This window comes from Columba livia, chromosome 12 (genome assembly GCF_036013475.1).
Source record: "Columba livia isolate bColLiv1 breed racing homer chromosome 12, bColLiv1.pat.W.v2, whole genome shotgun sequence".
In the NCBI taxonomy this organism is placed as follows: domain Eukaryota; kingdom Metazoa; phylum Chordata; class Aves; order Columbiformes; family Columbidae; genus Columba; species Columba livia.
In genome coordinates, this window is record NC_088613.1 from 9,435,760 (window position 1) to 9,460,582 (window position 24,823).

Here is a 24,823-nt window from a genome sequence, read left to right on the forward strand (position 1 = left end):
TGCTGATACAACTTTTCAGTCTCTGTTGCCCCTGCACTAGACAGTAAATATGGTTCAACATCTGTATTTACTTTTGTCCCAAATGCCGCTCCCTATACATAGTTTTATTACTTCCAATTATTGTAAGGAAACCCTGGATATGTTGCTCCATTTCTGACACTGTGCAGCAACACTTTTAAAGACAAAACAGCTACCAAAGGCTTTGAGTCCTTATTGGCTGAAATTAAGAAGAAAAACCCCGAGAGGAAGATATATGAGAGAATGTGCACGTGAGGGTCGCAGTGCTATGCCATGCTGTGCAGCAGCTGGTCTCTCAGCTGGCCATGAAAAAGCTGTTCACTCTGCTAACCAACTCCTCTCATTATTCTGTGAGCATTTTGCACACAATAATTTACTCAACCAAGTAACCCTGACTTTGGTGGTCAAAGGTGCCTTGAGAACATCTCACCTGTCCTGCCTTGCCACAGGGAGAAGCCTCACAAGCAAACACCAAACAGCATTTTCAATCGTACAGTCCCGACTTTGACAGACACCTGCACTTTGAGGTTCTTTTATTTTCTGCTGCATGTGACAAAAATATCCACGTGGTCTCTGATTCCACATGCCCTATGCAACCTGACAGCAACCCGAGCCTGGGACTGAGGGCTGGGAGAGGAACGATTTCAACAACACTCAGTTTGGGAGCCGTCCATAGCTGCAAAAGTCCATACTTGGTTCTCACAGATTTTACAGCATTTCCGAATACAGACTGGGAAACCTTTCACTGTGTTGAACCCTCAGCTTTAGCTTCCTGCGGGGAGAAGCGCTGGGGAATCCTTCCCGTCCGTCCGCGGCCCCGCGGAGCCTCGACAGGCCGCGTTCGGGCCCTACCTTTGAGGAGCCGCCGGAAGGTGTCCTTGCCCACGTCCTGCACGCCCCGGGCCATGGCCTCCACCTCGGCCGGCACCCGCGGCCCCAGGAAGCTGCCGCCGCGGCCGCCGCCGCTCTCCCCATACCCGTAGGCCACCCCCGCCGCCTTGCCCAGCGCCGCCGCGCTCACCGCCGCCGCCATGGCAGCGCGGCCCGCCCGGCTGACGCACCGCCCCGCGCGCGGGGCGGAGGGCGGGGCCGTGTGCTGTGGGCGGGCACGCGTGGGCCGCTCTCCGCCCTCCGCCGCGGCAGGGGGCGCTGTGCCGTCCCGGCGCGGTTGGCCCGGCACCGGAAAGAGTGGGTCGCGCCGGCCGCCAGGCTGAGGCGCACCCTGGGACCGGCTGCTCATGGCGGCTCGGCCGCTGTGTGCATGAGGCGCTCGCCCCCTCCCGCCGCCGGGCTGCGCCGGATCCGTTCCCGCTGCCATGACCGAGGAGCCGTACGAGAAGTTCCTGGCCCCCGAGGAGCCGTGCCCGCTGCTCTCGCACCAGCACCCGCCGCGGGGCGGCAGCTGGAGCCTGAGCGAGGAGGGCTGCCTGGACGTCAGCGACTTCGGCTGCCAGCTCTCGTCCTGCCACCGCACCGACCCGCTGCACCGCTTCCACTCCAACAGGTCCGCCCGCGGCTCCGCGGGATCCCCCGGCCGCTGCCCGCCTGGCGGAGCGAGGCGGCTGAGCTGGGGGGCTGAGGGGCCCCGGTGCGGGAGGGCACTGCGGGGCTTAGGCGGCCAGAGGCGGCTGCTGCCCCTCGCCGGGGGCCGCCGGCAGCCCCTGAGGCAGCGGGGGGGCGCGCAGCTGCCGGTGCAGGAGGGCCCGGTGCTCCCTTCCGCCGTTTCTTCCTTCCCCGCTCCCCCGGCCGGTGCCAGCCGGGCTGTGGCCGCGGTCAGTGCCGCCGTCCCGCCCGGGCTGCGCTTCCCTTCGGCAGGGCTGTGTGCGTGCGAGCTCGGTCTGGCTTCGGCTAGTCAGGTTGCAGTTAGTGTGAGCTTGGTCGGGTTTTTAAATGTGTTTGTTCCTGTCCGAATTTCTTAAAAACGCGGGTTTGAGCGCTGTAGGGTGGGCAGCTAGAGAGTGCTGTGTTTTTAATAATTAAAAGCAGGCCTTGGTGGACAGCAGGCAGACCCGCAGAGTCTCAGGATGAGTCAGGCAGCTTGGTGACTGCGCCAGTTTCTGCAGAAACATTTCCATCCCTTGCTACTAATTAAGGGCAAATTATTCAGTCTGTAATTTGTAGAAAAGGTCTATTCTAAAAAATGCAAATGCAGCTCTGCAAAGAAATTCCAGTTGAGCTTAGAAAATCAAAACCATCCTGCTTACCTAAGAACCTCATTCTGCTACTGTTTATGCATAGTATTAATCTAAAGTATACAGCTACCTTTTTTTGAGAATAATTTGTAAGACTTCAGTCCTGAATATATGTACGGGATAGTTTTAGTTCCTTTTCCAGAGTTGCAAGATACTTAACTGGTTATTAGTATTTCTTGTATGTATTAATGAAGAGTGAATAATAAGGTAATCTTTCAATTGATTTTGTGCAAAATCATGGAAATTACATCATTTACAAGGGCAAGCTCGTAATTATAGATTCTTAAATTATTCGGCATGAAGACTCTTGATCAAGTATTATACACTGTCGTGATCTAGTTCTTATAAGACCCAGTTGTTACATGAACAGTGAGATATATGCGTATCATACCTGTCACGCAAATGTGCGGTATTCACCGAATTTGCATTTAATTGATTTTTGTACGTTTCTCTTTATATTGCCTTTCATTTCTCGAGTGTGTTATTCAGGCTTGCTCATTTTACAAACACAGGTTGTAACCCAGGCAGCTTGAGTGGGTATTTCACTTCTTTGGGCAAGGACGTGCTCTGTCTTGCACTAATGCTCAATCTATGATGTTTATGTAAGGTTTCTTTTCTTTTTTTTTTTTTTAAATTACAAGTAATTTGAATGTAGTTCCCACTGCTTGTTAATCCAGTTCACCCCAGCAAGCACAGGCAGCCCCTCCAGGTAGGGGAAGGCGAGGGCTGAATGCGTACACCTGCAGTGATCCTGCACACCTGGGGTATCTCTGCACAGCTGGTTGGGTGTAGAGCCCCAGTACCTCATCCTGTGTTTTGATGGGTCTCTAAACTCTGTCCGCTCTACCTTTCCTTTCATCGATATTTCATGAATCCTGACACTGTAGTAAGGTTCAGAAAGTGTGTTGTGTCACCACGCTCATATTCCACTCCATACCGATTGATTGCCCTGCCCACGAAATCTGTACCTGCACAACATGCAGAAAGGGAGGAAGGACAAGATCTCCTGGATCTGCTAAAATAAAAGTTTTGAAATGTCTTTAACACTGAATAAATTCCCTGCTGGCCAAATAGATGTGGGAGTGAGTCCATCACAAGCATATTTAGCCAACCTGGTATGCAGCTTAAATAACAATGGTGAGGATTAGACTTTTGCTCAACTTTTGCAGTTGAGTGGGGGAAGGTTTTCCTAGGTAGGCTGATGGAACAGGAGTTGGTTGCATGGGTTTGTGTGGTGAATTTTAGAAACCCATTTCAAACTGTTTTGGCTGTATTGCAGTGCTGTGCTGACTCACGGTTGTCTTGACCTACTTTTCACTAATATGTAGAATAAATCCAGATATGGAGACTGATTTCATGAGCTTGTTAAATTCTGGTTTACTCTCATTAGAGTAAAAAACCTGTTATGTGAAGTTTGAGTCCTCAATTGTTTTCACTTAAAAACAGCGCTAATTAGCTTTTAAAATGGAATTATGAGGGGGAAAAAGTGTGTTTAATTTTGGCATGGTAGCATTTTCACATGGGTCATTTTTACATCTTGCACTGTCTCATTCCAACAGCATGTCCACTATTTTTGGCATTCAGAGTTGAAAACAGTGAATAATAGAGCCTTGAGTATACCCAAAATGTGTTTCCTTACTAAGCCTTAGTTTTGTGTGGGATTATCTATGTGGAATTTCTTTTTACTTGTTTGTCCTGAAGTCCAGCTGATTTACTTCTTAATTTTGCTTATTTGAATATATGTGGAAGTTTAACTATCCCAGCATATAGGAAATTATATTTTTAGTTCAGTGTATTTGAAAAAGCAAGCAACCAACAAAAAAGCACACAACCCTGCCTTGCAACAACCACACACACAAAAAAAACACACAAAAAACCCCCCACCAAAAACCAAAACCAGTTTACAGTTTTATGAGGCTTAAAATAATTTTTCAGGACACGTGATGCCAATGTGTTTGCTGATTTCTATTCATTTTGTCCTGTTTTATAGGTGGAACTTGACCTCTTGTGGAACCAGTGTAGCCAGCTCGGAGTGCAGTGAGGAGCTGTTCTCATCGGTTTCGGTTGGTGACCAAGATGACTGTTACTCTCTGTTGGATGACCAGGAGTTCACCTCTTTTGATTTGTTCCCCGAGGGCAGCGTCTGCAGTGATGTCTCTTCTTCTATCAGCACATACTGGGATTGGTCAGACAGTGAGTTTGAATGGCAGGTAAACTAGTTCCACTTCATATGTACGATTTTGTGTGGACTATTAAATGCTGCATTTAGCTTTAATGGAAAAGTCCTCAGCATTTGTTTCTTGGTAACTACTGAATGTAAGAACAGCTATCTGAATCTTTGATGATAAAGGAAATGTTTTGTTCCATGTTATTCCACTGTTCTTAGTGTGGAGGAGAGCCTGAAGGTCAGCTCATCAAAGAGAGATGCTTACATGTTCCGGTAGTTGTGACCAACATGTGTCTTGTAGCTTATTTCCTTTGTACTGAGGATCTGCCCTGATAGTGAAATCTGGTTATAGATGTCTGCTCCTAGAGATTTGGTGGCGTTAAATATTCCTTTGGAATGGACCTTGATAAAGTGCAGAAGCTCTTGTCATAGCCTATTCAGCTTTTCAATTGTGATATATGAATCTTTTTATAAATTATAGACTTCGATCGACTTTTATATTATACGCTTGAATCAACTATGAACCTGTATGTAACTTCAATGATGCTTCAGAGTATGCTGAGGAATACTTTAAAATCTTGTCATAAAGCTTAGTCAGAGCATGTACAGAGTCTTTTAAGTGCAGTATAAGGACTGAAAACACTTATTTGAAGTAAGCGCAAATCCTGTTCCAGATGATGAAAATGAACTTAACATGGACTGAGATTAGCTCTGAATTTCTTACTGTTTTAGTCTAACTGCTGCTGTATGTATATTGTATCACAGAAGTTACAAGTACATGTGTATAATGCAGCCCGTAGGAACAACTCAGATTGGATCCCAAAGATTTAGAACTCCACTGAGTTGTGAAATTTTAATTGCCTGATAAACTCCGTGATTGTTTTTGAAAAGAAGCAATTTCCCATGTCTTAGTTAACTGACAGAATGTTTGATTAGTGAATAGCTTTTTAAAATTATTCTTTGTTTTTTAAAGTAAGCTTTCTGAAGAGGCATACTTGATTGGACTTGTAGAATTTTGGAAAGACTTTTTTGCAGCACTTTGTAGTGTTATCTAGTAGAATCTGAGCGTGAGTAATCCAAATGTCACCCTTTAACTGGAAGAGCCTTTAGAAATTACATGTCAGTTGAATAAATGAAGCTAGTGAAATTTCTGCAGTTACTTCCAGGAAAATGACAGTGATTTTAATTGAATTATCTTGTGTAATTAAGGGTTGTGGGATAAATTACAAACCTATTTTGAAATGATCTTCCTTAAACTAGACTTAGGCGTTAAAATGGGAGGTTTAGATTTAGGTTTGGATTGTAATGGACAATTTACGGTGATGGAGAAGAGAAACAGTTGAAATGCCACATCATTCTGCTGCTTCCTTAAATGCACATTTTTAAAGAGAAGATTGATAAGTAGAGAATAGTGTGAACTGGGTTCGCTGCACTTGCTGTTTGTTGGAAGATTCAAAGGAGATCTGCAGGGCTATGAGTAATTATTAAGAAGCTGTTAGAGCACATAGATAAGCAACAGTTCGTTAATTTGATGGTATGTTTTGAATTGTTAATAATGTTAGAATGACTTTGAATCTGCCTACTATATCCTAAGGCTTTGTTCTTTCTCTTGCCTATTACAAGTTGCCTGGCAGCGACATTACGAGTGGGAGTGATGTACTTTCTGATGTTATACCTAGTATTCCCAGCTCTCCTTGTCTGCTTCCGAAAAAGAAAAACAAGCATAGGAATCTTGACGAACTTCCATGGAGTGCCATGACAAATGATGAACAGGTGAAACTGACTTCTTTTTTTCTATCTGAGAACTGTAATATATAGAAGAACTTTCAATTAGCGCCACATCTTAAAAAACATACTGATTGCTGTAGCTGTAAATGTAGACCTATGTAGTACTACATGATTCTTGAAACTAAATCTTACTGTCTTTTGCATCTGCAGTAGGGAGTTTAATGTGTACTCAAGTTTTCACTGTGAGCTTTTGAGGATACTCAGTGAGGCTCGAATCATAGGAAATATGAAATTTGAGCACATTTTATGCTGTTGGTCCTTCTTTTTTTCTGTCACTCATTTAGAGTTGATAATACTTCAAGATGACCTGCCTTTCTTTGGGTCCTAGGTTGAATATATTGAATATTTGAGTCGCAAAGTCAGTACAGAGATGGGCCTTCGAGAGCAACTTGATATTATTAAAATTATTGATCCCACTGCTCAGATCTCACCTACAGATAGTGAATTCATTATTGAATTGAACTGTCTCACAGATGAAAAACTGAAACAGGTGAGTTGAGGTTTGTACATATGACTTTGGGGTTTCAGCATCTGACATGTCTTGCAAAATCTCTTGTGGAGTTATGATCAATTTTTATACATAATCATTAGGTATGGGGAGATACACTACAGCACAATATTGTAAATGGGGAAAATAGAGTTCAAAAGCATATTTTATGTATTAAACCTTCATATGAAAGACCGTGCTTATATATTCTAAATATGTGTGAAGCCAGAGCTGGTGTGTGTGTGTGTAACTAATTATGATGTGGGCCCAATACTGCTTGTGACAAAGTATATTCCACTTTCTGACTGTCATCAGGTTGAGGATCTTCCTTTGCTCGCTGGGTATAACCTAGCATTTAGAAATCCAAAGGACTGGAATTTGTCGGGGAAGAGCACAAATTTAATGTAAAAAGGGATATAGAAAAATGTGTTTTAGAGATGTTAGAAAATACAAATGCTAACAAAGAAGGGCACCTGGTTGATATGGGAGCTATATGCTACTGTTGTCTTAGTACTGTTGTGATGTGTGGGTGGGAAAAGCTGCAGTATCCAGACAAGCTGAACTTCTCAGTGTTACTCTGTGTTTGTGGTTATGATAAAGGCAAAGATTGAAACATGGAAAACATTCATTGCTCATCTAGCCTTTGCCTATTTAATATTTCAAACATTTTGTAAGTATCAAAGTAGAGAAGTACTGCTTTCTTTACACCCCCTTTTGTTTGAGTATACCTTGTAAAATAAAGGGGTTTGATAAATTTGGTAAACAACTTAGTTCAGTTGAACTTGACTGATATTCCTGTTTGGTGTTATAATAAAGAAAACTTGGGGAGCAGGAGAGGAGGGAAAAAACCCCAAACCTTGTTACTTCGTTTTCTTCCTTCCATAATGAAGTTCATATTAATTTAGTTCAGTTCTCTTGATGACTGCTGGATGGCTTGGCTTTTAAGCAACCACAGCAAAATCATTACCGATAGGCAAATTGTGGTTTTTCAATGAAAAGGAGTATCTCAGTACAGTATTTACCAGGCTTTAGTAATTCTGCTGCCTCTGTTCTAAAGGTGAGAAACTATATCAAGGAACACGGACCTCGTCAACGGTCTGCAAGGGAAAGCTGGAAGAGGAGTAGCTACAGCTGTGCCAGTACCAGCGGCGTGAGTGGTGCCAGTGCCAGCAGCAGCAGCGCCAGCATGGTCAGCTCAGCCAGCAGCAGTGGTTCTAGTGTTGCCAATTCCGCTTCAAACTCAAGTGCCAACATGAGTCGAGCACACAGTGATAGTAATTTGTCCGCAAGTGCTGCAGAAAGAATCCGGGATTCAAAAGTAAAGTTCCTAATTTTGCACATATGTGTTAAACTGTGTAACTTCTTAAGGTTCTTAACTGGGATGTTTGTACTGAAGGAGCCTGGTTAGTAACTGGGCATCTGCTGAAGTTATCTAGTGAAACCAGTGCTGTTTCCTCTGACGTGACTATAAGGAATTTAAACTTGGCGCTCTTCTCTTCTAACTGAAAGCCTGATGTTTGTGTGTAGTAGATCTTATTCCTTTTGTTTAGATTAAGGTGAGGGGGGTTTGAATAAGGGCTTATGCATCTATATTAATTTTTTGAATGCACATAGTTTTACAAAAAAAATTATTAAAGATTGATTGACCTACGCTAGGCATATTTTCTGGACAGTAAAAACTGTCTTGGTTGTATTGTGTTGTTTTGTGTTTTATTTTTTTCCTAACTAGAATTTTCATCAGGCTTTTGAATCTTCTTCAGTTTATTCTTCCAACATGTGTCATGAGATTACTTGGTGAGGAGTGACCTACTGAAGCATGTTTCAATTAAAGTAGTACTGTGGCACCTGTCCTGTCTCTGTAATTTCAGTTTCAAATGTGGAGGAGAGGAGCAGTTCCTTCTTGCTATTCAACATCTCAGGTTGTTATTGTAAAACTGTAACATTTCCCTGCGATAGAGATTCTTCGATCAAAAGCTCAGCTATGCAACGTTACAGGCTGTCGTTGTGCCTCATAACTCAGATGTGGTAAATGGCCTTGATATTTTAATATTGGATATGATTTTGGATGAATGCTCTACCACCTCTGCGAATTCATTTTAGTTATTTTTCAGAGCAGACATTATTTTAGAGGTTAACTTACATTTACCAGCTTTAAAGGTGGTTTCTAATCTACAGAACAAAATCTTACCTTTTGTCTCTTCTGTATTTGACAGAAGCGTTCCAAGCAACGGAAACTCCAGCAAAAGGCCTTACGCAAGAGACAGCTGAAAGAGCAAAGGCAAGCTCGTAAGGAAAGACTGAGCGGATTATTTCTTAATGAAGAAGTGCTCTCTTTAAAAGTGACTGAGGAGGACCATGAAGGAGATGTGGATGTTTTAATGTGACCGGGGTGAATTTATCAGTGTTCTTTCTAAGCCTTAAACATATTATCCTTATTGTTTACATATATTTCTTGACCAAATTTTGATTAGTGTTAAATATATAAACCAGATCTCTCTTCAAGTGTAATTTTGGTAAGAAGGTCTAAGTATTGAGTAACTTCAGCTTTTTAAGACTAATTTTGCAACAGACTTCAGAAACTGACTTCTGAGAAGCTGCAGAATAGATAGAATTTGGGGGAAATTTGTACTTGGCTAACATGGTAACTTACTTGCAAGACATAAGTCTAGGGCTGCTTTTGGATGACACTAAGCATGCATTGCTATGCTTCAGCTTTTTTGTTTCTTTATGACTTAGAGTTAATATTACACTTGGCTTGTTCTGTCTTCCTTTCCCATTACTAGGAAGAGTGTTTAGCATGAGGAAAAAAATCTTTAGTTCTGTAGGGTGTTCTTCAGTCTTGCTCCTGGATCATGCGAATTTAAAGTACTGTGATAAATCCTTTTCTAGAAGTTATAATTTAACTCAAACTACACAGAAAACAAGAAGCAGGACTTCTAATGCAGGGAATCTGTAACACGAACAATTCCTAATGATGTAGTTCTTTAGGAAGCAATTAGAATTAAAATTAAAACCCAAACACCTGCAAGCTTAGTCTTCAGAAAGTTATTTTGCTGCTCAATCTCTTATAGTGTGGTTGTAACTAATGGTTGCTAATGGTTGACCAGTACCTCCCTAACATTGCTATGAAAAAATCAAATAAAAACATCTTTATGCATTGAAAATACACTAATCTGCAATTCAGTTGTCTTGGACTCTACTTAAAACAGTTTAAAATGCTTCTGGAAACAGAAGTGCAAATAAGTGGCACACAACTTTGGTGGCTTTTTTTCTGCAGGAGCATACCTAAATAGATTCATGTTGTCTTGGCAAAAGAACTTAATTAATGCAACTGTGCTTTCTAATTCTGTGTTTAGATGAGGATGTGTCTTCTGTGTGGGTTGTTACACCATTACATGTTTCAGAATTCTCCTTTTGCTGTCTATCTGCTTTTGAAATTTCTCTTACTAAGAAAATGAAGTAAAATCGTGGCTTTCAGGTGGGGAGGTAAAAGTAGTTTTAACCTGTTTCCTAATTCTGACAATCTGTAAAGTGACTTTTAACAAGTAGTTCCAAAACAATGGCACAGAGCTCCTTCCCTCCACAGCTGAGATAAAAATGATACTTCTAAATTTCAATGTGAAACTTAAAAGAATATAGAAGTATTTTCTAGTTCTAAGCTTAGAAAGTTACTTTTCATTATCTTGATGCTTCATTACTTTCATGTTGCTCTTGTGAATTAAGGAGTTTGGCAGTTTGGTGTGGCCACATGTGCCTGTAATTGCAGGGTATAGCCCAATCCTGCAGGATTGCATGATCGACTTTATATAGGACGGATCACATTCATTTTACATGTCCTGCACCAACAGCTGAAGTATTTTATTTCAGAAGTGGCATTCCTTGTAGCCTCAAAATAAACTGCCCAGTAAAATATATGAACAATGGCCTCTGAAAGGGCTTTGATGATAAATAAATGAGCTCCTTAGTCAAACTAGTATATGTGTCACTATTACTGTGACTACAGTCACTATTACTGTAGCTAGACAAGAGGTACCCCGATTTTGCTGATAAGAAGCTGGGTGATGTCATTTTAAACTCGAGTGTTAGTGATCCCATATGCCCAGTTTGGTCACTAACCAGAAGCGACTGCTGCCTGTCAGTATTTGCTTGTACTGCGCTACAGCTGGTTGATGCCTCCCTCCCTCCTGTAGAAACGATACCAAAAGCTTCTTAATGGTATATAGTTACACAGAATTTAGGTTGGAGCTTCTTTTAAATGTCTTGAATGGAAGAAAAAATTGAATTGCTGTCAATTCAGCTCATTTCAGGGTGCAGCTGTTGAACTCGTGCAGCTTACCGTGGCTGTAATGGATGAATTCATCATGAAACGTTTCACTGTGTGTACGCTGTTAGACTTTAGTGCAACCTTTATTTTCTGCAGTGACTTTGAAATGTGATTATTTTTTTTCTTAGTTAAAATGCTCGCTTAATACTTTAGAGAATTGAGAGTCTGAAATAAATTGAAGTATGGTACGATATCTCAGCGTGGTGGAGCATGGAAGTGTGTCACTTTATTCTGTGTTAGCAGCTCCTCAGAGTGTAAAATCCCTCAGTTTTTGTTGAGAGAAGACCCCCTCATTTAGATGAAGTACAGTTCTGTTGGCCACCTGTTTACTAGCTTCCAGAGATCTTGAAATGAGGGAGCATAGTATTTTCATCTTGATCTTAGTGTGAGCATGTGAATAAGTTGATCCAAGGGATTAGGTGGATCCTGTTGCTCATCTGTTACATTGGGTGAAAAGGTCCTGGGTGGGATGTGGTATCCAGCTGGGTACTTCAGTCCCTCGTGTGACAGTTAAAGTGATAGAAGAGACTTCCAGGGGTTTCATGGTAATAATTTATAGCTCTGTAATCTTGTAGTCCCAGAATGCTTATAATCTAAGAATACAAAACTTTGGATGTTCTGGTAAGAACACAGAATAACATCTGGCTTGCCTGAGTGTTGTCTTTGCCAAGCACCTGGCATCTCAGAGAATCAGGCCTGGAGTAGCTGTGAGATTTGAGAGTTCTCATATACTTCCACCTTTTTGTGGACTTTTTTTTCCTCTTTTCACATCCTTCTTAGTTCGAATGACACACTCATTTCAGGGAGGGGGAAGGTGTTTTTGTCAGATTCCTGTCTTTACCTGCAGTACACCATATGCTTACCTGGGGAAGTGCTGGAGTCACCGTCCCTGGAGATGTTTAAAAGACGTATAGATGTGGTGCTTAGGGACATGGTTTAGTGGTGGACTTGGCAGTGTCAGGTTTACGGTTGGGTTCTATGATCTTAAAGGTCTTTTCCAACCTAAATAATCCTATGATTCTATGAATTTTTATTGGATACCTGTGGCATTAGTCAAACAGTTGGAATTTTAGTTAAACCTGGTCTTGCTGATTCAAATGTCGGCTGTTGTGGCTGCTGCTTTGCTTTACAGGAAGTTATCTGCAGGTTATTTGGTTCAAATAGATAAAGAAGAGTAACAGCCTGCTAAAATAATGCATTCACTCTTTTTCAAAAAAGAAGAAAATACTTGCTTTTTATTCATAGACAAAAAATTGTCAAGCTTGAAAGGAAAATAGAGACAAACAGGAACAAGCTCATGTTTGTGTGGCTCCATGGTACTGAAGCTGTATATCGAGATGCCTGGTACCCACTGTAATATGAATGTAATCCATTCATACTCTTTAACATTAACGATTTCCTTCCAGGGTAACTTCTCCTCTAAAAAGGCTTAGAAGGAGCACTGAAAGTCTGATTTCAATAGGACTGTAAACAATAGAGAACATTCTTTTCTAATATGATTTTAAATGTAAGGAAGACAGCTACCTGACAAACCTGTCTAATTTTTTGTGTGTGTATCTAATGTCATCCTTTGTCTCTGTTAATATCTGTTTTTCTTTATCTGGGAAATTGATTAAAATATTATTATAGTATGCTCAGAATGAGGTGCTTACTAAGAAGAGCAAGAAAAGTCTTTGCAAGACTTCACTGGGCTTAATTTTTACTTATTATATTGTGGTTTGAAACCTGTGAAGCTCATTCTCTGGGGAAAAAACAAACCAACCTGCTTGAACTTGTTCACATGCATTTACATCATAATGCATATACAATATAGAAACATATAAAAATGGCAATATTTACTGTTCATCTATGCTGAGTGGCCTGAAGCCATTTCCTTTCTCCTAATGCTCTTTCAGCTTTGAAATCAGTTGGTGCATTGGTCTATAAATATTAATAACCTGACTGTTTTGGGGTCTCTTGAAGTTCATTCTTACAAGCCAGATTTTCATGGCAGATGTTAGATTTATTGGTATAATGTTCTTTGCCTTACTGATCTTTCAGTTCTTGGGCATAGAAAAGACAAGTTAACATCTGATTTTCCACTTAAGAATTGCAAAGATAGTTTATTAATCTATCAAGGACAAATCCTAGTACTATTCAAAGCTTGTCTATTTTGACTAGTAGCTCTGATTAATCGTGCTTGCATTCTCTCTCATCTGGCTCACTTTAAAACATTTCCAAATTACAAATAAATTCTTGAATTAAAAAGAAATCGTAATGTTGAAGCCTTGAATATAGTTCATAACCAAAGCAAGGGGAAAGAGGGGGGTTTTGTGGATTTTTTTTTTGGATGGGGGGAGGGAAGGGAGGAAGAGATGAGGGTATAGATTATACAGTACTGTTTAAATTGAGGGTTTTTTTCAGGTTTTCTGCTAATTGTATTGCTAAAATGCACTTTTGTATAGAAAACTGTCCTCTGTACATTCTGTATCTACACAATGTTTATAGAGATTTTTCTGAAGTTGTGAAGGATGTACTGAAATCTGGAATGCTGGTGACTGATGCTGTTGACTTCAAGTTTTCATTGTATTTGAAAATAGTTATGTGCATATCGAAGTACAGGTTGGAATTAAAACTGATGATATAGCAAAGATATTCTGATGAAACTGTGGTGTCTTCAGAGCCAGGGGTATTCCATATATAGGGCTTGCATACTCTCTTCAGGCAGAAAATACAAACTGGCAGATGTTAACTGTTCTCTGTGACAGAAAGCAAGCCAGTCCCTCCTTAACTTGCGTGGGTTGTTATCCATGAAATCCGATCTGAATAGTTTCATAGGAAACTAATTATTTTTTGCGAATGATATAACCCAAGATCTGATACTGAAAGCTGTCTGTCCTTAGCTTTGATTTCTGTGCCAGAGGATTTTTTTAATATATATGCTATATACTACATAGCTTTGGGCATAGGAAGTCAAATCACTTTTGTTGCCAGCAATAACTCTGACTCTTCTTCAGCTGCCACCCTCAGTACCCACAGCCATCAAACCACCACCTATCCTGTGATGTTTAGAATCCCTAATATGACTTGTAAGCTGACAACGTACCGTGCCCTTACAGTTCACCATGCTGGCACCCACGTGTCGTGATCGTAAGGCCAGATCTCATTTCCTTGAGCAGAAGCAGGTGTGCTCGGGAGCACCAGAAGCTGCAGCGATGAACACGGAGCCATGCAGCACCAGCAACGAGACGCAGTGGCGATGGCTTTGCTGTCGCCAGTGTCTGCGTAGGCTACGGTGAGGATGCTTGCCAGCCTGTATATTGTGTTGTCTGTGAACCAAATTTGTCTTCTGCAATACTGAAGTTTCAAGTGTAATATTAAGAAAACTCCTTTTTCCTCTTGGAATCCAGCAGAAAAATCCTGAAAACCTGAGAAGAGAGTAGCTGGCCTCAGGATGTATTCCACGGTGCTCAGTCTCCTGCAGCATCTTGAATCTAAGCCATCTTGCTCATCCCACAACTAGGGCTTATCAAACCCTTATGGAAGCTGATTTTCATCAAAGACAGAAGTTAAAATTGACCAAATGCTAAATGTTAAAATTGACCAAATGCTAAATGTTAAAATTGACCATCCCAGCCTGTTTCTGCGGGTGTTGAGGGATGGAGAACGACAGATGAGGGCTGAACCACAGCAAATCTTGCCAAACTGTCAGAGGCCTTCGTTGTAGAGTCTGCAACTGGACAGCTGCAGAATGTGACTGCAGGAAACATTGCTCTAGTGGTGCTTTGCCTTCATTTCAGCAACCTGCTTGGGATCTTGTCTGTTTTCACCCAAAGGTGAGTGACAGCGCAGAGTGTTTTGCAGCAAAACAAATGCAAATGTTGCCAAGGACCGTGACCCGTTGTGGTCGCTTGCAGCGAGAACTTAGTGCTTCTTGGGCAGCATGGAGAAGCTGCAGGGAAGCTGATGCTTATGCTTCCTGAATCGTGGCATCTTGTTGAGCTGGTCTGCTCTGCTCTGGAGTTCTGCACTTTGCAGGAGCCCTGTTGCAGCCATTCATTGCTGAGGGAACAGCTGCACGGACCAGTTGTTACACTCCTGGCAAACTGCTGCCTATCTGGCAAGTGAGGTCATGTGGCCACAACTAAACACCGTGTGTCACGGATCTCTTCCTAACCCTCCTTAAACACTTCTTCGTTTGCCTCTCAAGTGTTATCAAGTTTCACTGCAATGAGAAAGTCTGAAAGATAGCCGAACACTATTTAGGCACAAGCTGGACCAAAATTTCCATGCTGGCAAACCAAATTGATAAACTTCCTTTACTAAACTGATACAGAAAGATGGTATTGGCTGTGATCTTGCTGCCCTGGCCTGGCTGTACGCTTGATCCCAACATTTCCCAGTGCAGAAATAGTTTGGTTTCCTGAGATCCTTTGTGTGTGCTCCTAAGCATACTGTGTCCTAATGGATAGGAAACAATTTTTTCTCCTCCTTCCAGAACATTCATTTCTCATAAATGGTTTCTCTGGTGCTGAGCTCGAATTTAATTTAAAATCCACATTTCTGATGAGAAACCTCATTTCCTGATCTGTTCTACCTACTGCAGTGGCAGCATCACTTGGCAGCATCACTGATGTAAAAACTTGTTTCTCCTGATGCAGACCACCTTGATAATTCATCTTGCTGTAGAGTCTTTCTAATGGTATTTCAGTTGAAGAACCTGCTGTATTGCTGTGAAGTTTCTCAAGATTTTTGCTGTAGTTGGGATTTGGAGTTTGGCCACCCGCTTGCTGTGGCTGTAACAGGTGACTCGTTCCCCGTGTGTGTTGCCACCAGAGGGAGCACTGTGGTCACCTTACTTGCCTTTGGGGCTACAGCTGCCAACCTTGCTTTGCTACTAACACTGTTTATTGTGTTGTGCCCTGTTAAAAAACCATTAGGGGTATTTGCTTCCTCTCTCATGCCGTTTTTGAAGGAGGAATGTGCCTGTTACAAGTAAGTTTTACAATAATAACACTTCCAGTGACAAGTGAAAAAAGTTGCTTTTTCTGTTTGTGTTGACTGGTAATTCCTGCCTGGTGCCGCTGATTGCAATTGAAAGATGGAAGTATATTCCTGTTTAGTGCACACTGCATTGCTGCTTTAAATTTCCTGTTTCAAATTCAACCTTCCTTAATGTGGGCTGAGAACTTTGCAGTTGAAAATACGAGGTGATGATAGAAAACAAGCAGAGAGCTTTTGGTGCGCTGTCTCATAATGCAGATACCTCCTGTCCCTGGGAGGCAGGGGAGAGAAGATGTAGCTTGACCAGCTTTGTTTTTTTGAATAGTAACTTCTGAATATGGGTTTGGAGCTTCCTTTGGAGCAAAGGAAAACCCTGCTTCAATGAGAGCTGTTCTGTTGTATTTTTTTTTCTTCTGTCTACTTGTCTGATAGCTATTGCTAGCTTTAAAAAGCTTACTAACATGTATTATAACCACAGAGAACACATGGGGAGTTCTCCCTGGAATCTCAGGTTCATTCTTGGAAGTCAAGCTATTACTGGTCCTGTGCAGAATTAGGAAGGCTTGGAGCGCTCGTGTGTGACAGTGCAGATATGCCAGTGGCTCATCCCCTTCTATCTTTATCAGTAGTTACTATAAAACTGAAATGCAACAGGAAATAAAAGTTCTAGTCATCAAGTGAAAGACTTGTTTAGACAAATCTTTGCTTAGTGATTGGTTTATAAGGTCTTTGGTTATAAATGCCATGTTACTGTGCTAGAGAGATATTTTCTCACCTTCAGCTGGGAAGCTGCTGTTGCAGGGTGATCTGAGGCAGCTTGCTGGGAACAACGTGCCTGGTCCTTTTATTAGCCACAGTCCCTTAGGAAAAAGCAGTATCGTCTCAGTTCTGAGTTCTTTTTGCAGAAGCATCATCATGCAAATCTCACGACCCAGCAACGTTCACCTTCACAGTGTACGTGGCTCGTGGCTGCTGTTTCTTCGCTGTTGGGAGAACTGATATCATTGGCCTAGCACAGGTGAAATCCTGGACTTACCATAAGCACACGCATTGTGTTTCTCCAGAATGTTGCAGCAGGGCCTTGCAAGAAGATGGGATGCTTCTAGTCGTATCAGTTGGTTAAATATTGCCATCTGAGTTTAATGAGCTGCATTATACCAGTATATCATCAAAATGTCAGCTGCCTTATGTCCAGCAGTGGTCTGCTGCTCCTGCTGTGGGAGAGCTGGGGCGGCTTGGTGCTCAAGTGTGTTATTCCATTGAAAATGGGGAACTGATCTGAAGGGGTTTTAGCACTGCTGTGACCACGGCTTAGTTTCTTGTGAATGCTTTGCTTATCCCCCCTTATTGATGGCTTGTAAATGAGGAAAAGCACAGAGCAAATGGTTGGAAAGCTGTGGTGCCAAGTTCAAAAACCACTTTGACGTGCATGTAGATGCCCATCTGTAACGTGTGTCCTGTGAAGGTACATGTCCTACTCAGGCTCTCGGTAGCAGATTTTTAAGTCAATTAATTCTAGGGTATCTCTTCTAGGAAAAACCCAAATAATCATGAAAGGAGGGAATAAAGTATTAAATTATGATTGCAGAGTAAAGAGCTTTAGGATGCGACATACAGCTGTTAATGTCTACATAGCTCTCTTAACTTGTTTTTCTTGTCACCTGGCTCCTGTCTCTACTTGCCGAAAACAGTAAGTAGCAAGTACAACATGGCAGTTCATCATAGGAGTTGCTGAAAAGATATTTGTAATTCATTGTAGATCCTCCTAGTTATGTAGGCAATTGTAATTTCTTGGTATTTGTTCCTATTCTTAATTAATTAAAGGGCAGTTAATTTAGTCCTTGCTTTCTTTGTTCAGTGTAGAAATAAATAGATTAGTCACAGGGTTTTGTCTCACCATTATGTGTAGTAGGAGAAAAGGAAGAGCTGAGACAGGTTCATTTTAATAGCTGGGCAATTTCCATGTATGGGCAGCTTCTTTCAAGCATAATTTAGATCACTTTGTAGGTTTGATGTCTCGGCATTCAGGAGATGTCTAAAGGTCTAACGCATCAATTGCTGTCTCAAGGAGCACTGAAGTGTGCGAGAACTGTTAATGGCAGGTGTATTCTTTGAGTAATAAATGCTCCACACACAGGGCAGTTTTGTGCGCGTCCGAAGATCTTGTACTTGACCTTTTTCCCAAGCCAGAGCGCAGTGGTGCGTTCACTGCCTGGCTGGTACTTTCTGGTAAAAGCAGCGCGAGCTCCTTGGCAGTTTCTATAGCCCAGTTTTGCTGAGGACCTCACAACTCTTGGATGGTTCTGCTTGGCAACTCCTCTCTGCTTTACTAGAACACAGCGCAGCTTGGGGACCTCGCTGCCACCACATCCCGTCCGTACCGCTGCTACATTGTGCAGAGCCTCACTGCAGTGTCAGTGTAAACCTTGTGTTTTCCAGGCCACTCTGTGATTCCTGGTGTTACTGCCGGCCGGAGCAAACACACCGTGTGTCTGCTCTAGGAGCATCTGAAAACTTGTGAATTATGGTGCCTACGTGGCTTTGACCATATAGTCACGAATGTATTTATTATACTCAACTAACGACTCCCTTCTGAAAACATAACTGAACACGGATGTTGATCAAATCGTCATATATTTAATTAATGTCTTTAAATTGTGTTTGATATTCAGTAAGCTCTGCTTTGAAACGGTCCCTGTCTGGTAGTACAGGGATCCAGGGCTTGTCATGTCTAGGATTGGTATAATCTTTTGCCCCGGAAGATTACCCTTTGTAGGTTGGAAAGATTGCTCTAGAAACAATTTATAATGACAGATTAGGCAGGCAGATATAGATATGTGCATGGGTATATGTGGGTAGTTAATTTTATTATAATAAATGCAGAGTGAGATGGAAAAAAAGCATTATGGTGCTAGCAAGCCTTAATGAAGTTTGAAGTAATGTCTTTTTTGCTTAATTTTTAAATAAGGGGGGTTTATTTCCCAAATAGAAAGTATTTTCAGCCTGTGTGTGACTTATAAACATGTTCCTCAACAAATCTATGCACTTCCTCCTGAAACAATTTAAGTCATAAAACTGTTTGTAGAAGTTACAAATGTTAGTCAACCGAAAATGGAGCAGCCTAAAATCTTAGTGCAAACCCATTTGTGGGCTGATAAACCCATTTGCAGACTGATAAAATGAGTGTAATTTATGGTCTAGATGCCTTATTGGCATATGTATTAAAATTCTGGTATATGTCTATTTTTCTTAGTATTGCATTAGCTGTAATTTCTATGTAATGCTTCAATTCATTTATATATTTGCACAACACACTATCAGATAAAAAAGTGCCAAAATGTGTATAAGGAGGTCATCACTTTAGCTTAATTGCGCACAAATTTCCTGCAGACTCTGATGCTTAAGACCAATAACGCGACTGCTACAGCTAGAATAAACGCATTAGCCTATAAATTTAGAGCTTCTACCTGCTTTGCAAAGGGAGAATCATCTCTAAATGAGCCTAGTAACATTGATTTGTGATTAATCATCTTACTTAGTGACTCATCTATGATCACAGTACAACAAAAATGTCATGTTTGCTTAGTGGCATTAACTCCATTTATCTTCTCTGCATTCAGAGAATTGCCTTGTTGTCAATGTGGGGCTGGGAATACAGCTGAACAGTCCTGTTGTTAAAGGACTTCTGATGGCAGTTTACCGAAAGCAGAGTATAGAAAAAACCAACAAATTAACCTTGAAAATCAGTATTGTTCTAGTTGCTTCTGAATTTTTTAAGACCATCTCTGCAAGTTAACAAGTACTCTTGACTCCGCTTTTGAGACAATTTTGCTTTACGTTTTGCAGGGTAAAGCCGCGCCATGTTAGCACTGCAGTTCTAGTTGGATGCCATCAGAATGGTTTTCTGAAAATGCACTGCTAAAGAGGGTTTCTGGGAAGTGTTAATCATAGTCTCTAAGAAAACTTTTCTTAATTGCTTTCTGTTAAGAAACAGTGAAGCCTTGCAGCATCCCTGCCTACAAGAGAAGAAAAAAGTCTAAAAGGAGCTACACTGTTCTTTGCTGAACTTGCGTTGCTCAAGAACAGGAATCAACATGTTGGGATTTTTATGTCTTTTTTTATAGCATCCCTTATTCAACCATGTCATAAAGGCGAGGATCTGCCTCCCCAGCCCAGCAAACAGAGCGCGGGTCTGGAAAGGAGGTGCCTTATGGCTCATGTCGTGTTCTTTTGCTCTCTGTCGGCAGCGTGCTTTGTTGTTCCTCTTAGTATTCAGCTGTTGTGTGGAAGGTGAAGCTTCTCCCTGCAGAGTTGTCCCTCCTGCGCTCAGCGTTGTGGCGCCGCAGCCTTAACCAGGGACTCTGCTCCATACCCGAGTGAACACTGAGGGCGAAGGTGAGTTGTGCTTGTACCGTGCTTCAGAGCCACAGAAACGCCCACCGTGAACATGCCTGGAGAAGGACGGGGTGTTAAGAACATGAACCATTATAAACGTTTCACAGTGAAAGCAAACTTAGAGTTGGATGATTGCTGCTATAAGAATTAGATACTGTCTTTTGTGACAGAAGTCTAAAAAGGCTTTGCTGGGGTAAATATGCCCCAATTAGGTAGTACTGATGATGATTGGGGAAATATCTACATAGTCTATAATTAAGCTGTTTTTGCACCATGTGGTAGAGCAGGCAGAAGGCACAGTATAGTGCAGGTTTTCTGACATGTAGGAAAGATAAAAATGAAATAATAGGCTGCATAATGTAAGGCAGTACTGAAAATAAAGTGATTACTCACTAGACAAAGACTGTTGATATTGTTTGTGATTCTAGAGAGACGTTCTTAGCAAAACAAAACCTGGCATCTGCAGGTTTCACTCTGTAAGTGAAGGCTGACAAAGGCTGAGTTAAAAACACTGATATAGCTGGATGCTGGATCCAAAATGATACTCTTGCTCATCTGTTTGTATTGCTGTGTTGATAAAAGGATTCATGTTGAGTATTAGATCTGAGAAAGGAAGGAAGGGAGAAAGGGAAAGGAAGGAAGAAAGAAAGAAAGAAAACTTTAGAGGAAACTTTGGTAGAAAGAGCAATATGTACAACCAGAAGGTTTAGTGCGGATGAAGAATTCACACCTGCCCTGTATTGCTAACTCGGTGTCTAAGCTTGAAGTCTGAGATCTTTGCACCAGGAAATTACTTTAAGAAATCATGCAGGCATAAATGCAGCTGGTCTCTGGTTTTGTATTTCTGGGTTTCTTGTGACTACAAAAGCTGAAAGTTATCTTTGAAGGAAGAGATGCAGTCTTGCAATTTCATAATGGCATCAGTGAAGCTTTAATAGAAACTACTAATGGTGAATGCTTGCAGCCTTGGATAATGTATCTGGAAAAGGGCATATCTTAAAAAAGAGCCAAGGACTTGCTGTTGTGGTAGTGTTGGTTTTTTCCTTTAACTTGAGAAGGGAGACTGCCTGCCCCTGTGCAGTTTAGTGATGATCAATGTGAACATGCTGGAAGTGTTTACATGAAGTAAGCTGAATCATTCAACCTAATATTCATTTGTTTGACTAAAGCCTCTTTAGAGCCACTTGTGATCTGATGACTAACGTGGCACAAAGATGCTAATGCTCAGTGTATACATAAATCATTAACTACTTAATTTGGATTTGGAAACCTGAGGCAACAGAATGCTCCATGGAGAAGCAGCTATATTTATCTCTCTTCATCCTGAACCACCTGTCTCTAGAGACCTGGAATGCATTACAAAATGAATGTAATGACTGAACTAAATCTAGGTCCTCTGTTCCAGAAGAAAAGAACAGTTTTTACAAGCAGAAAAGCATGGAAATCTAGAATGTGTTCTGATGAAACAAGAAAAATTAACTTAAGCAGGAAGATCTAGTAATCTAGACAGATTTTTTTTTTTCAGTACTGCTAGAAAAAATAAGAATCTGAGGCTAACTATATTTAAGAACGAACTAACAACAAACAAACAATGTTTTGGAGATGGTCTAGGTAAGAGTGCTTGTGGAAGAGAAAAAGGGGTTTTGGTTTCTGTTTAACTCCATACAGGAGGATTAGATGCTGTGAAGCCAGATCTGAAAGCCTGACTTCAGCATCATTTCAGCCCATTCCTGAAGGCACATTTAACTACAATTTTTAGTGAAGTGTATTTGCACTGATGAGGGAGGTGGATCTCGCCCAGCTAGATGCACATGTTGTGAACGGCTCCCTGCCATTCAGAGCCAACTTTTTTCTTCTTGTCACTATTATCTTGTTCCTTACCCATGGTTATTTATTAAAAATCTGTGTCCTGCTGACGAAGCTGCTGTAAAGAATATCTGATGGAACATGTGCAGGGAATTCTGTCCTTGTGCTGCTGCAGGGCAATACACTTTAAACTTGATAAAGGGAAGTTTTGAGGCTAGTTAAAGTTTTAGGTATCTATGGACAGTGAGCGAGGGAAGCGTTTCTGAACGGCGTCACTGAACACTCCATCCTCTGAGGCTTGTGCTTATCTTGTGCTACTTAAATAGGGTTACACAGGTGTATTTAAGTATGTTGCATGCATGGAGCACCAAAGCTGCTTCTCTACCAAAGCTGGTTGATCCTGTGTTCATTCCTGTGAGTCGAGAGGTGGTGTTGCCCTGGTGCAGAGCGGGCTGAGCTGCAGACACTGTGAACTGAGCAGAAAGGGAGCAGGACCATCCAGCCTCCCTCCCGACTTCATTATTTATCCCTTCCTTCTCTAATACTATAGTACTACCAGACTGGAATTCTTCATTCCAGCTTTTGATTTGATTCTCTTGTGTAAAGACTGTGGTAAATGAGAATCTATTGGCATGTCACCTTTTTGTTTGTTTGTTTTAATTTAAGCCATGTTGTAACTCCGAGCTGTTAATGATCAGTGTGTTTCAGGAACAAGTATTTTGTTTGGTATTTCAGCAGTATATTGTTTAACTGCATGTAAATCTCTGTCCACCCAATCTGAGTGCTAGACACATTTTCTGTTTAGTAAACCAAACATTTTTAAAAGTGTTTTGTTTTAAGCATCAGGTAGACTCACTAGTTCTTCGAGAAGCATCACTTAAATATTTAATGACAGCTTATCTTAAAGTGTTTGATCCGTCCTAGATAAAATGATTGCTTCATCCTTAAATATATAACATCTACACCCTACTCCTTTGGATCTCTTTGGTAATACAGATTTGGAAAAGCAGTATGCAAAAAAACCCAAAAGTATCAAAGGGCAACCAGGAATTATCACATGCTTCAGAGAAATAAAAATCACTTCAATGTAAGGATTTTAGCAACGTGCTTTTATTTAGCTTAAAAGCTGGAAAGTGATGTTTAAGGGGCAGGTCAATATTCTCACAAGGACTTGTTTTACTTCATGATATAAAACTTGGAGATTACTTGTCAGCTACATTAGCTTTTAAAGTCTGTTTTTACAGTGCAGGATATATATACTCTGGAGGAAAGCATTCTTTTTCAGGGAGAGCATTTTAATTTTATTTCAAATATTGAATGAAGAAAGCTCCAAAGAATTTAGTACAATAAACCATTGCTATATTCAAGACAATAATATAAGGTTTTTTTTTTTTTGTCTTGTTTTGTTTTTTACAGTTGCTAATAGCAACTTATGTGGCGAACATAAGTACAGCAATTTAAAAGGACACTGTGGTAATGTGAATTTCTTCAAGTAGTTAAATACTAATGTCTTTCACCACAACATCAATGTCAGCTCTATTCTCAGTTAAAAAGCAAAGAACAAATGAACTTACCATTTTAATTTGCTTTCTTGAATGGAAGGGTTTTCACAAAACTGACAGTAGCCAGTCTAGTCTGTAATTTTAACTTGATTTATTTGAATTAGTGAAATCTTCAGTGAATACATCTCAGTACACTTCTTAAATATTTCCTCAGAGAGATTAAACACCCATTTACTTTAACTCCACTAGTGCTTACAGACTTTTAATTGCAGTGTCTGACGAAATTCTCTAGAAAGAAAAAGCGAAGCGAGAGGATGAGTGGGTCGGTGGTGCTGGAGCCGCCGTGCGGGGCGGGAGCCCTGGCCGAGCTCCAGCGGCTCCTGTGCCCATAGGACGCGGTGTCAGTGCCGCAGGAAGCGTCGCTGGGTCGTGCACATTGCAGGTTTCTTTTGTGTGTGTGGATCAGGATGAGTATTTGGCTACTGCTAAAGAACTTGGCTTTCTCTGTGGTGTTCCCAGCTACTCGCTGTGCCTGGGTGCGTGTAAGAGTGACCATGTTCATGTCTTTCACCTTAAACTACGTTTGGCGTGTCTGGTTAATAGGAAGAAGGTTTAAAGCAAAATGCTAGAAGAGAGTTGCATGCATAGTGTCAATGGAGTACAGACCTGTCAGAAGAGCCTGGCAATAACATTGACTAATTGTCGATGGCCGTTCTTGAGATGGAGTTCTACCTGTGTTAAAATTGATGCCAACAGCACAGTTGATTTTAGCCTTGGGTTTGTTTGCTCTTTGCTACTGGTAACCATGGTATGGCATGCTTGTTCTTAAAGAAGAGTATGTGCTCTTGTCTTAGCTTGAGGCTTTATTGCTTTATTGTCAAGAGGATTTTTCCTTCCCACAGCAAGCTCTGGGCTTGGTAATATCAAAATGGAAATAAAAGACCTGTGCTCTGTCCTCCGTCACCTCTGCAGAATCCCTCACTAGCTCTCTTGAAGCCATTCTGGTTGAAATGGTGGAGACAAATGCAAGTAACCCCTGCACCCCTGGCATCGCTGCCCTTACAAAGATAATCCTGCTGGGCAAGTGTCTTGGATTGCAAGAGTCCACCTTTAATTCTTTGTTTCCTGCCATTGCTGCTTCTGTTGTCCCAGGAGTTCACC

The 24,823-nt window shown here is 41.4% G+C and overlaps 2 protein-coding genes across 2 annotated transcripts in view; one reads left to right on the forward strand and one right to left on the reverse strand.

Annotated features, from left to right (window-relative positions):
• The window catches only part of COMMD5 (COMM domain containing 5), a 17,545-nt gene extending 16,209 nt beyond the window's left edge, over positions 1-1,336 (reverse strand). Inside the window, exon 1 of the mRNA XM_065077809.1 lies at positions 871-1,336. Within this exon, the coding sequence (XP_064933881.1) occupies positions 871-1,336 (466 nt within the window). The remainder of the gene's footprint in view (positions 1-870) is intronic.
• Positions 1,301-13,608, forward strand: FAM199X (family with sequence similarity 199, X-linked). Its single transcript, XM_065077808.1, has 6 exons — positions 1,301-1,522; positions 4,201-4,420; positions 6,001-6,150; positions 6,494-6,655; positions 7,710-7,970; positions 8,866-13,608. Exons 1-6 carry the CDS (start codon positions 1,335-1,337, stop codon positions 9,034-9,036), a joined length of 1,152 nt encoding a protein of 383 aa, XP_064933880.1. The 5' UTR covers positions 1,301-1,334; the 3' UTR covers positions 9,037-13,608.
• Positions 13,609-24,823: the final 11,215 nt, after the last annotated feature.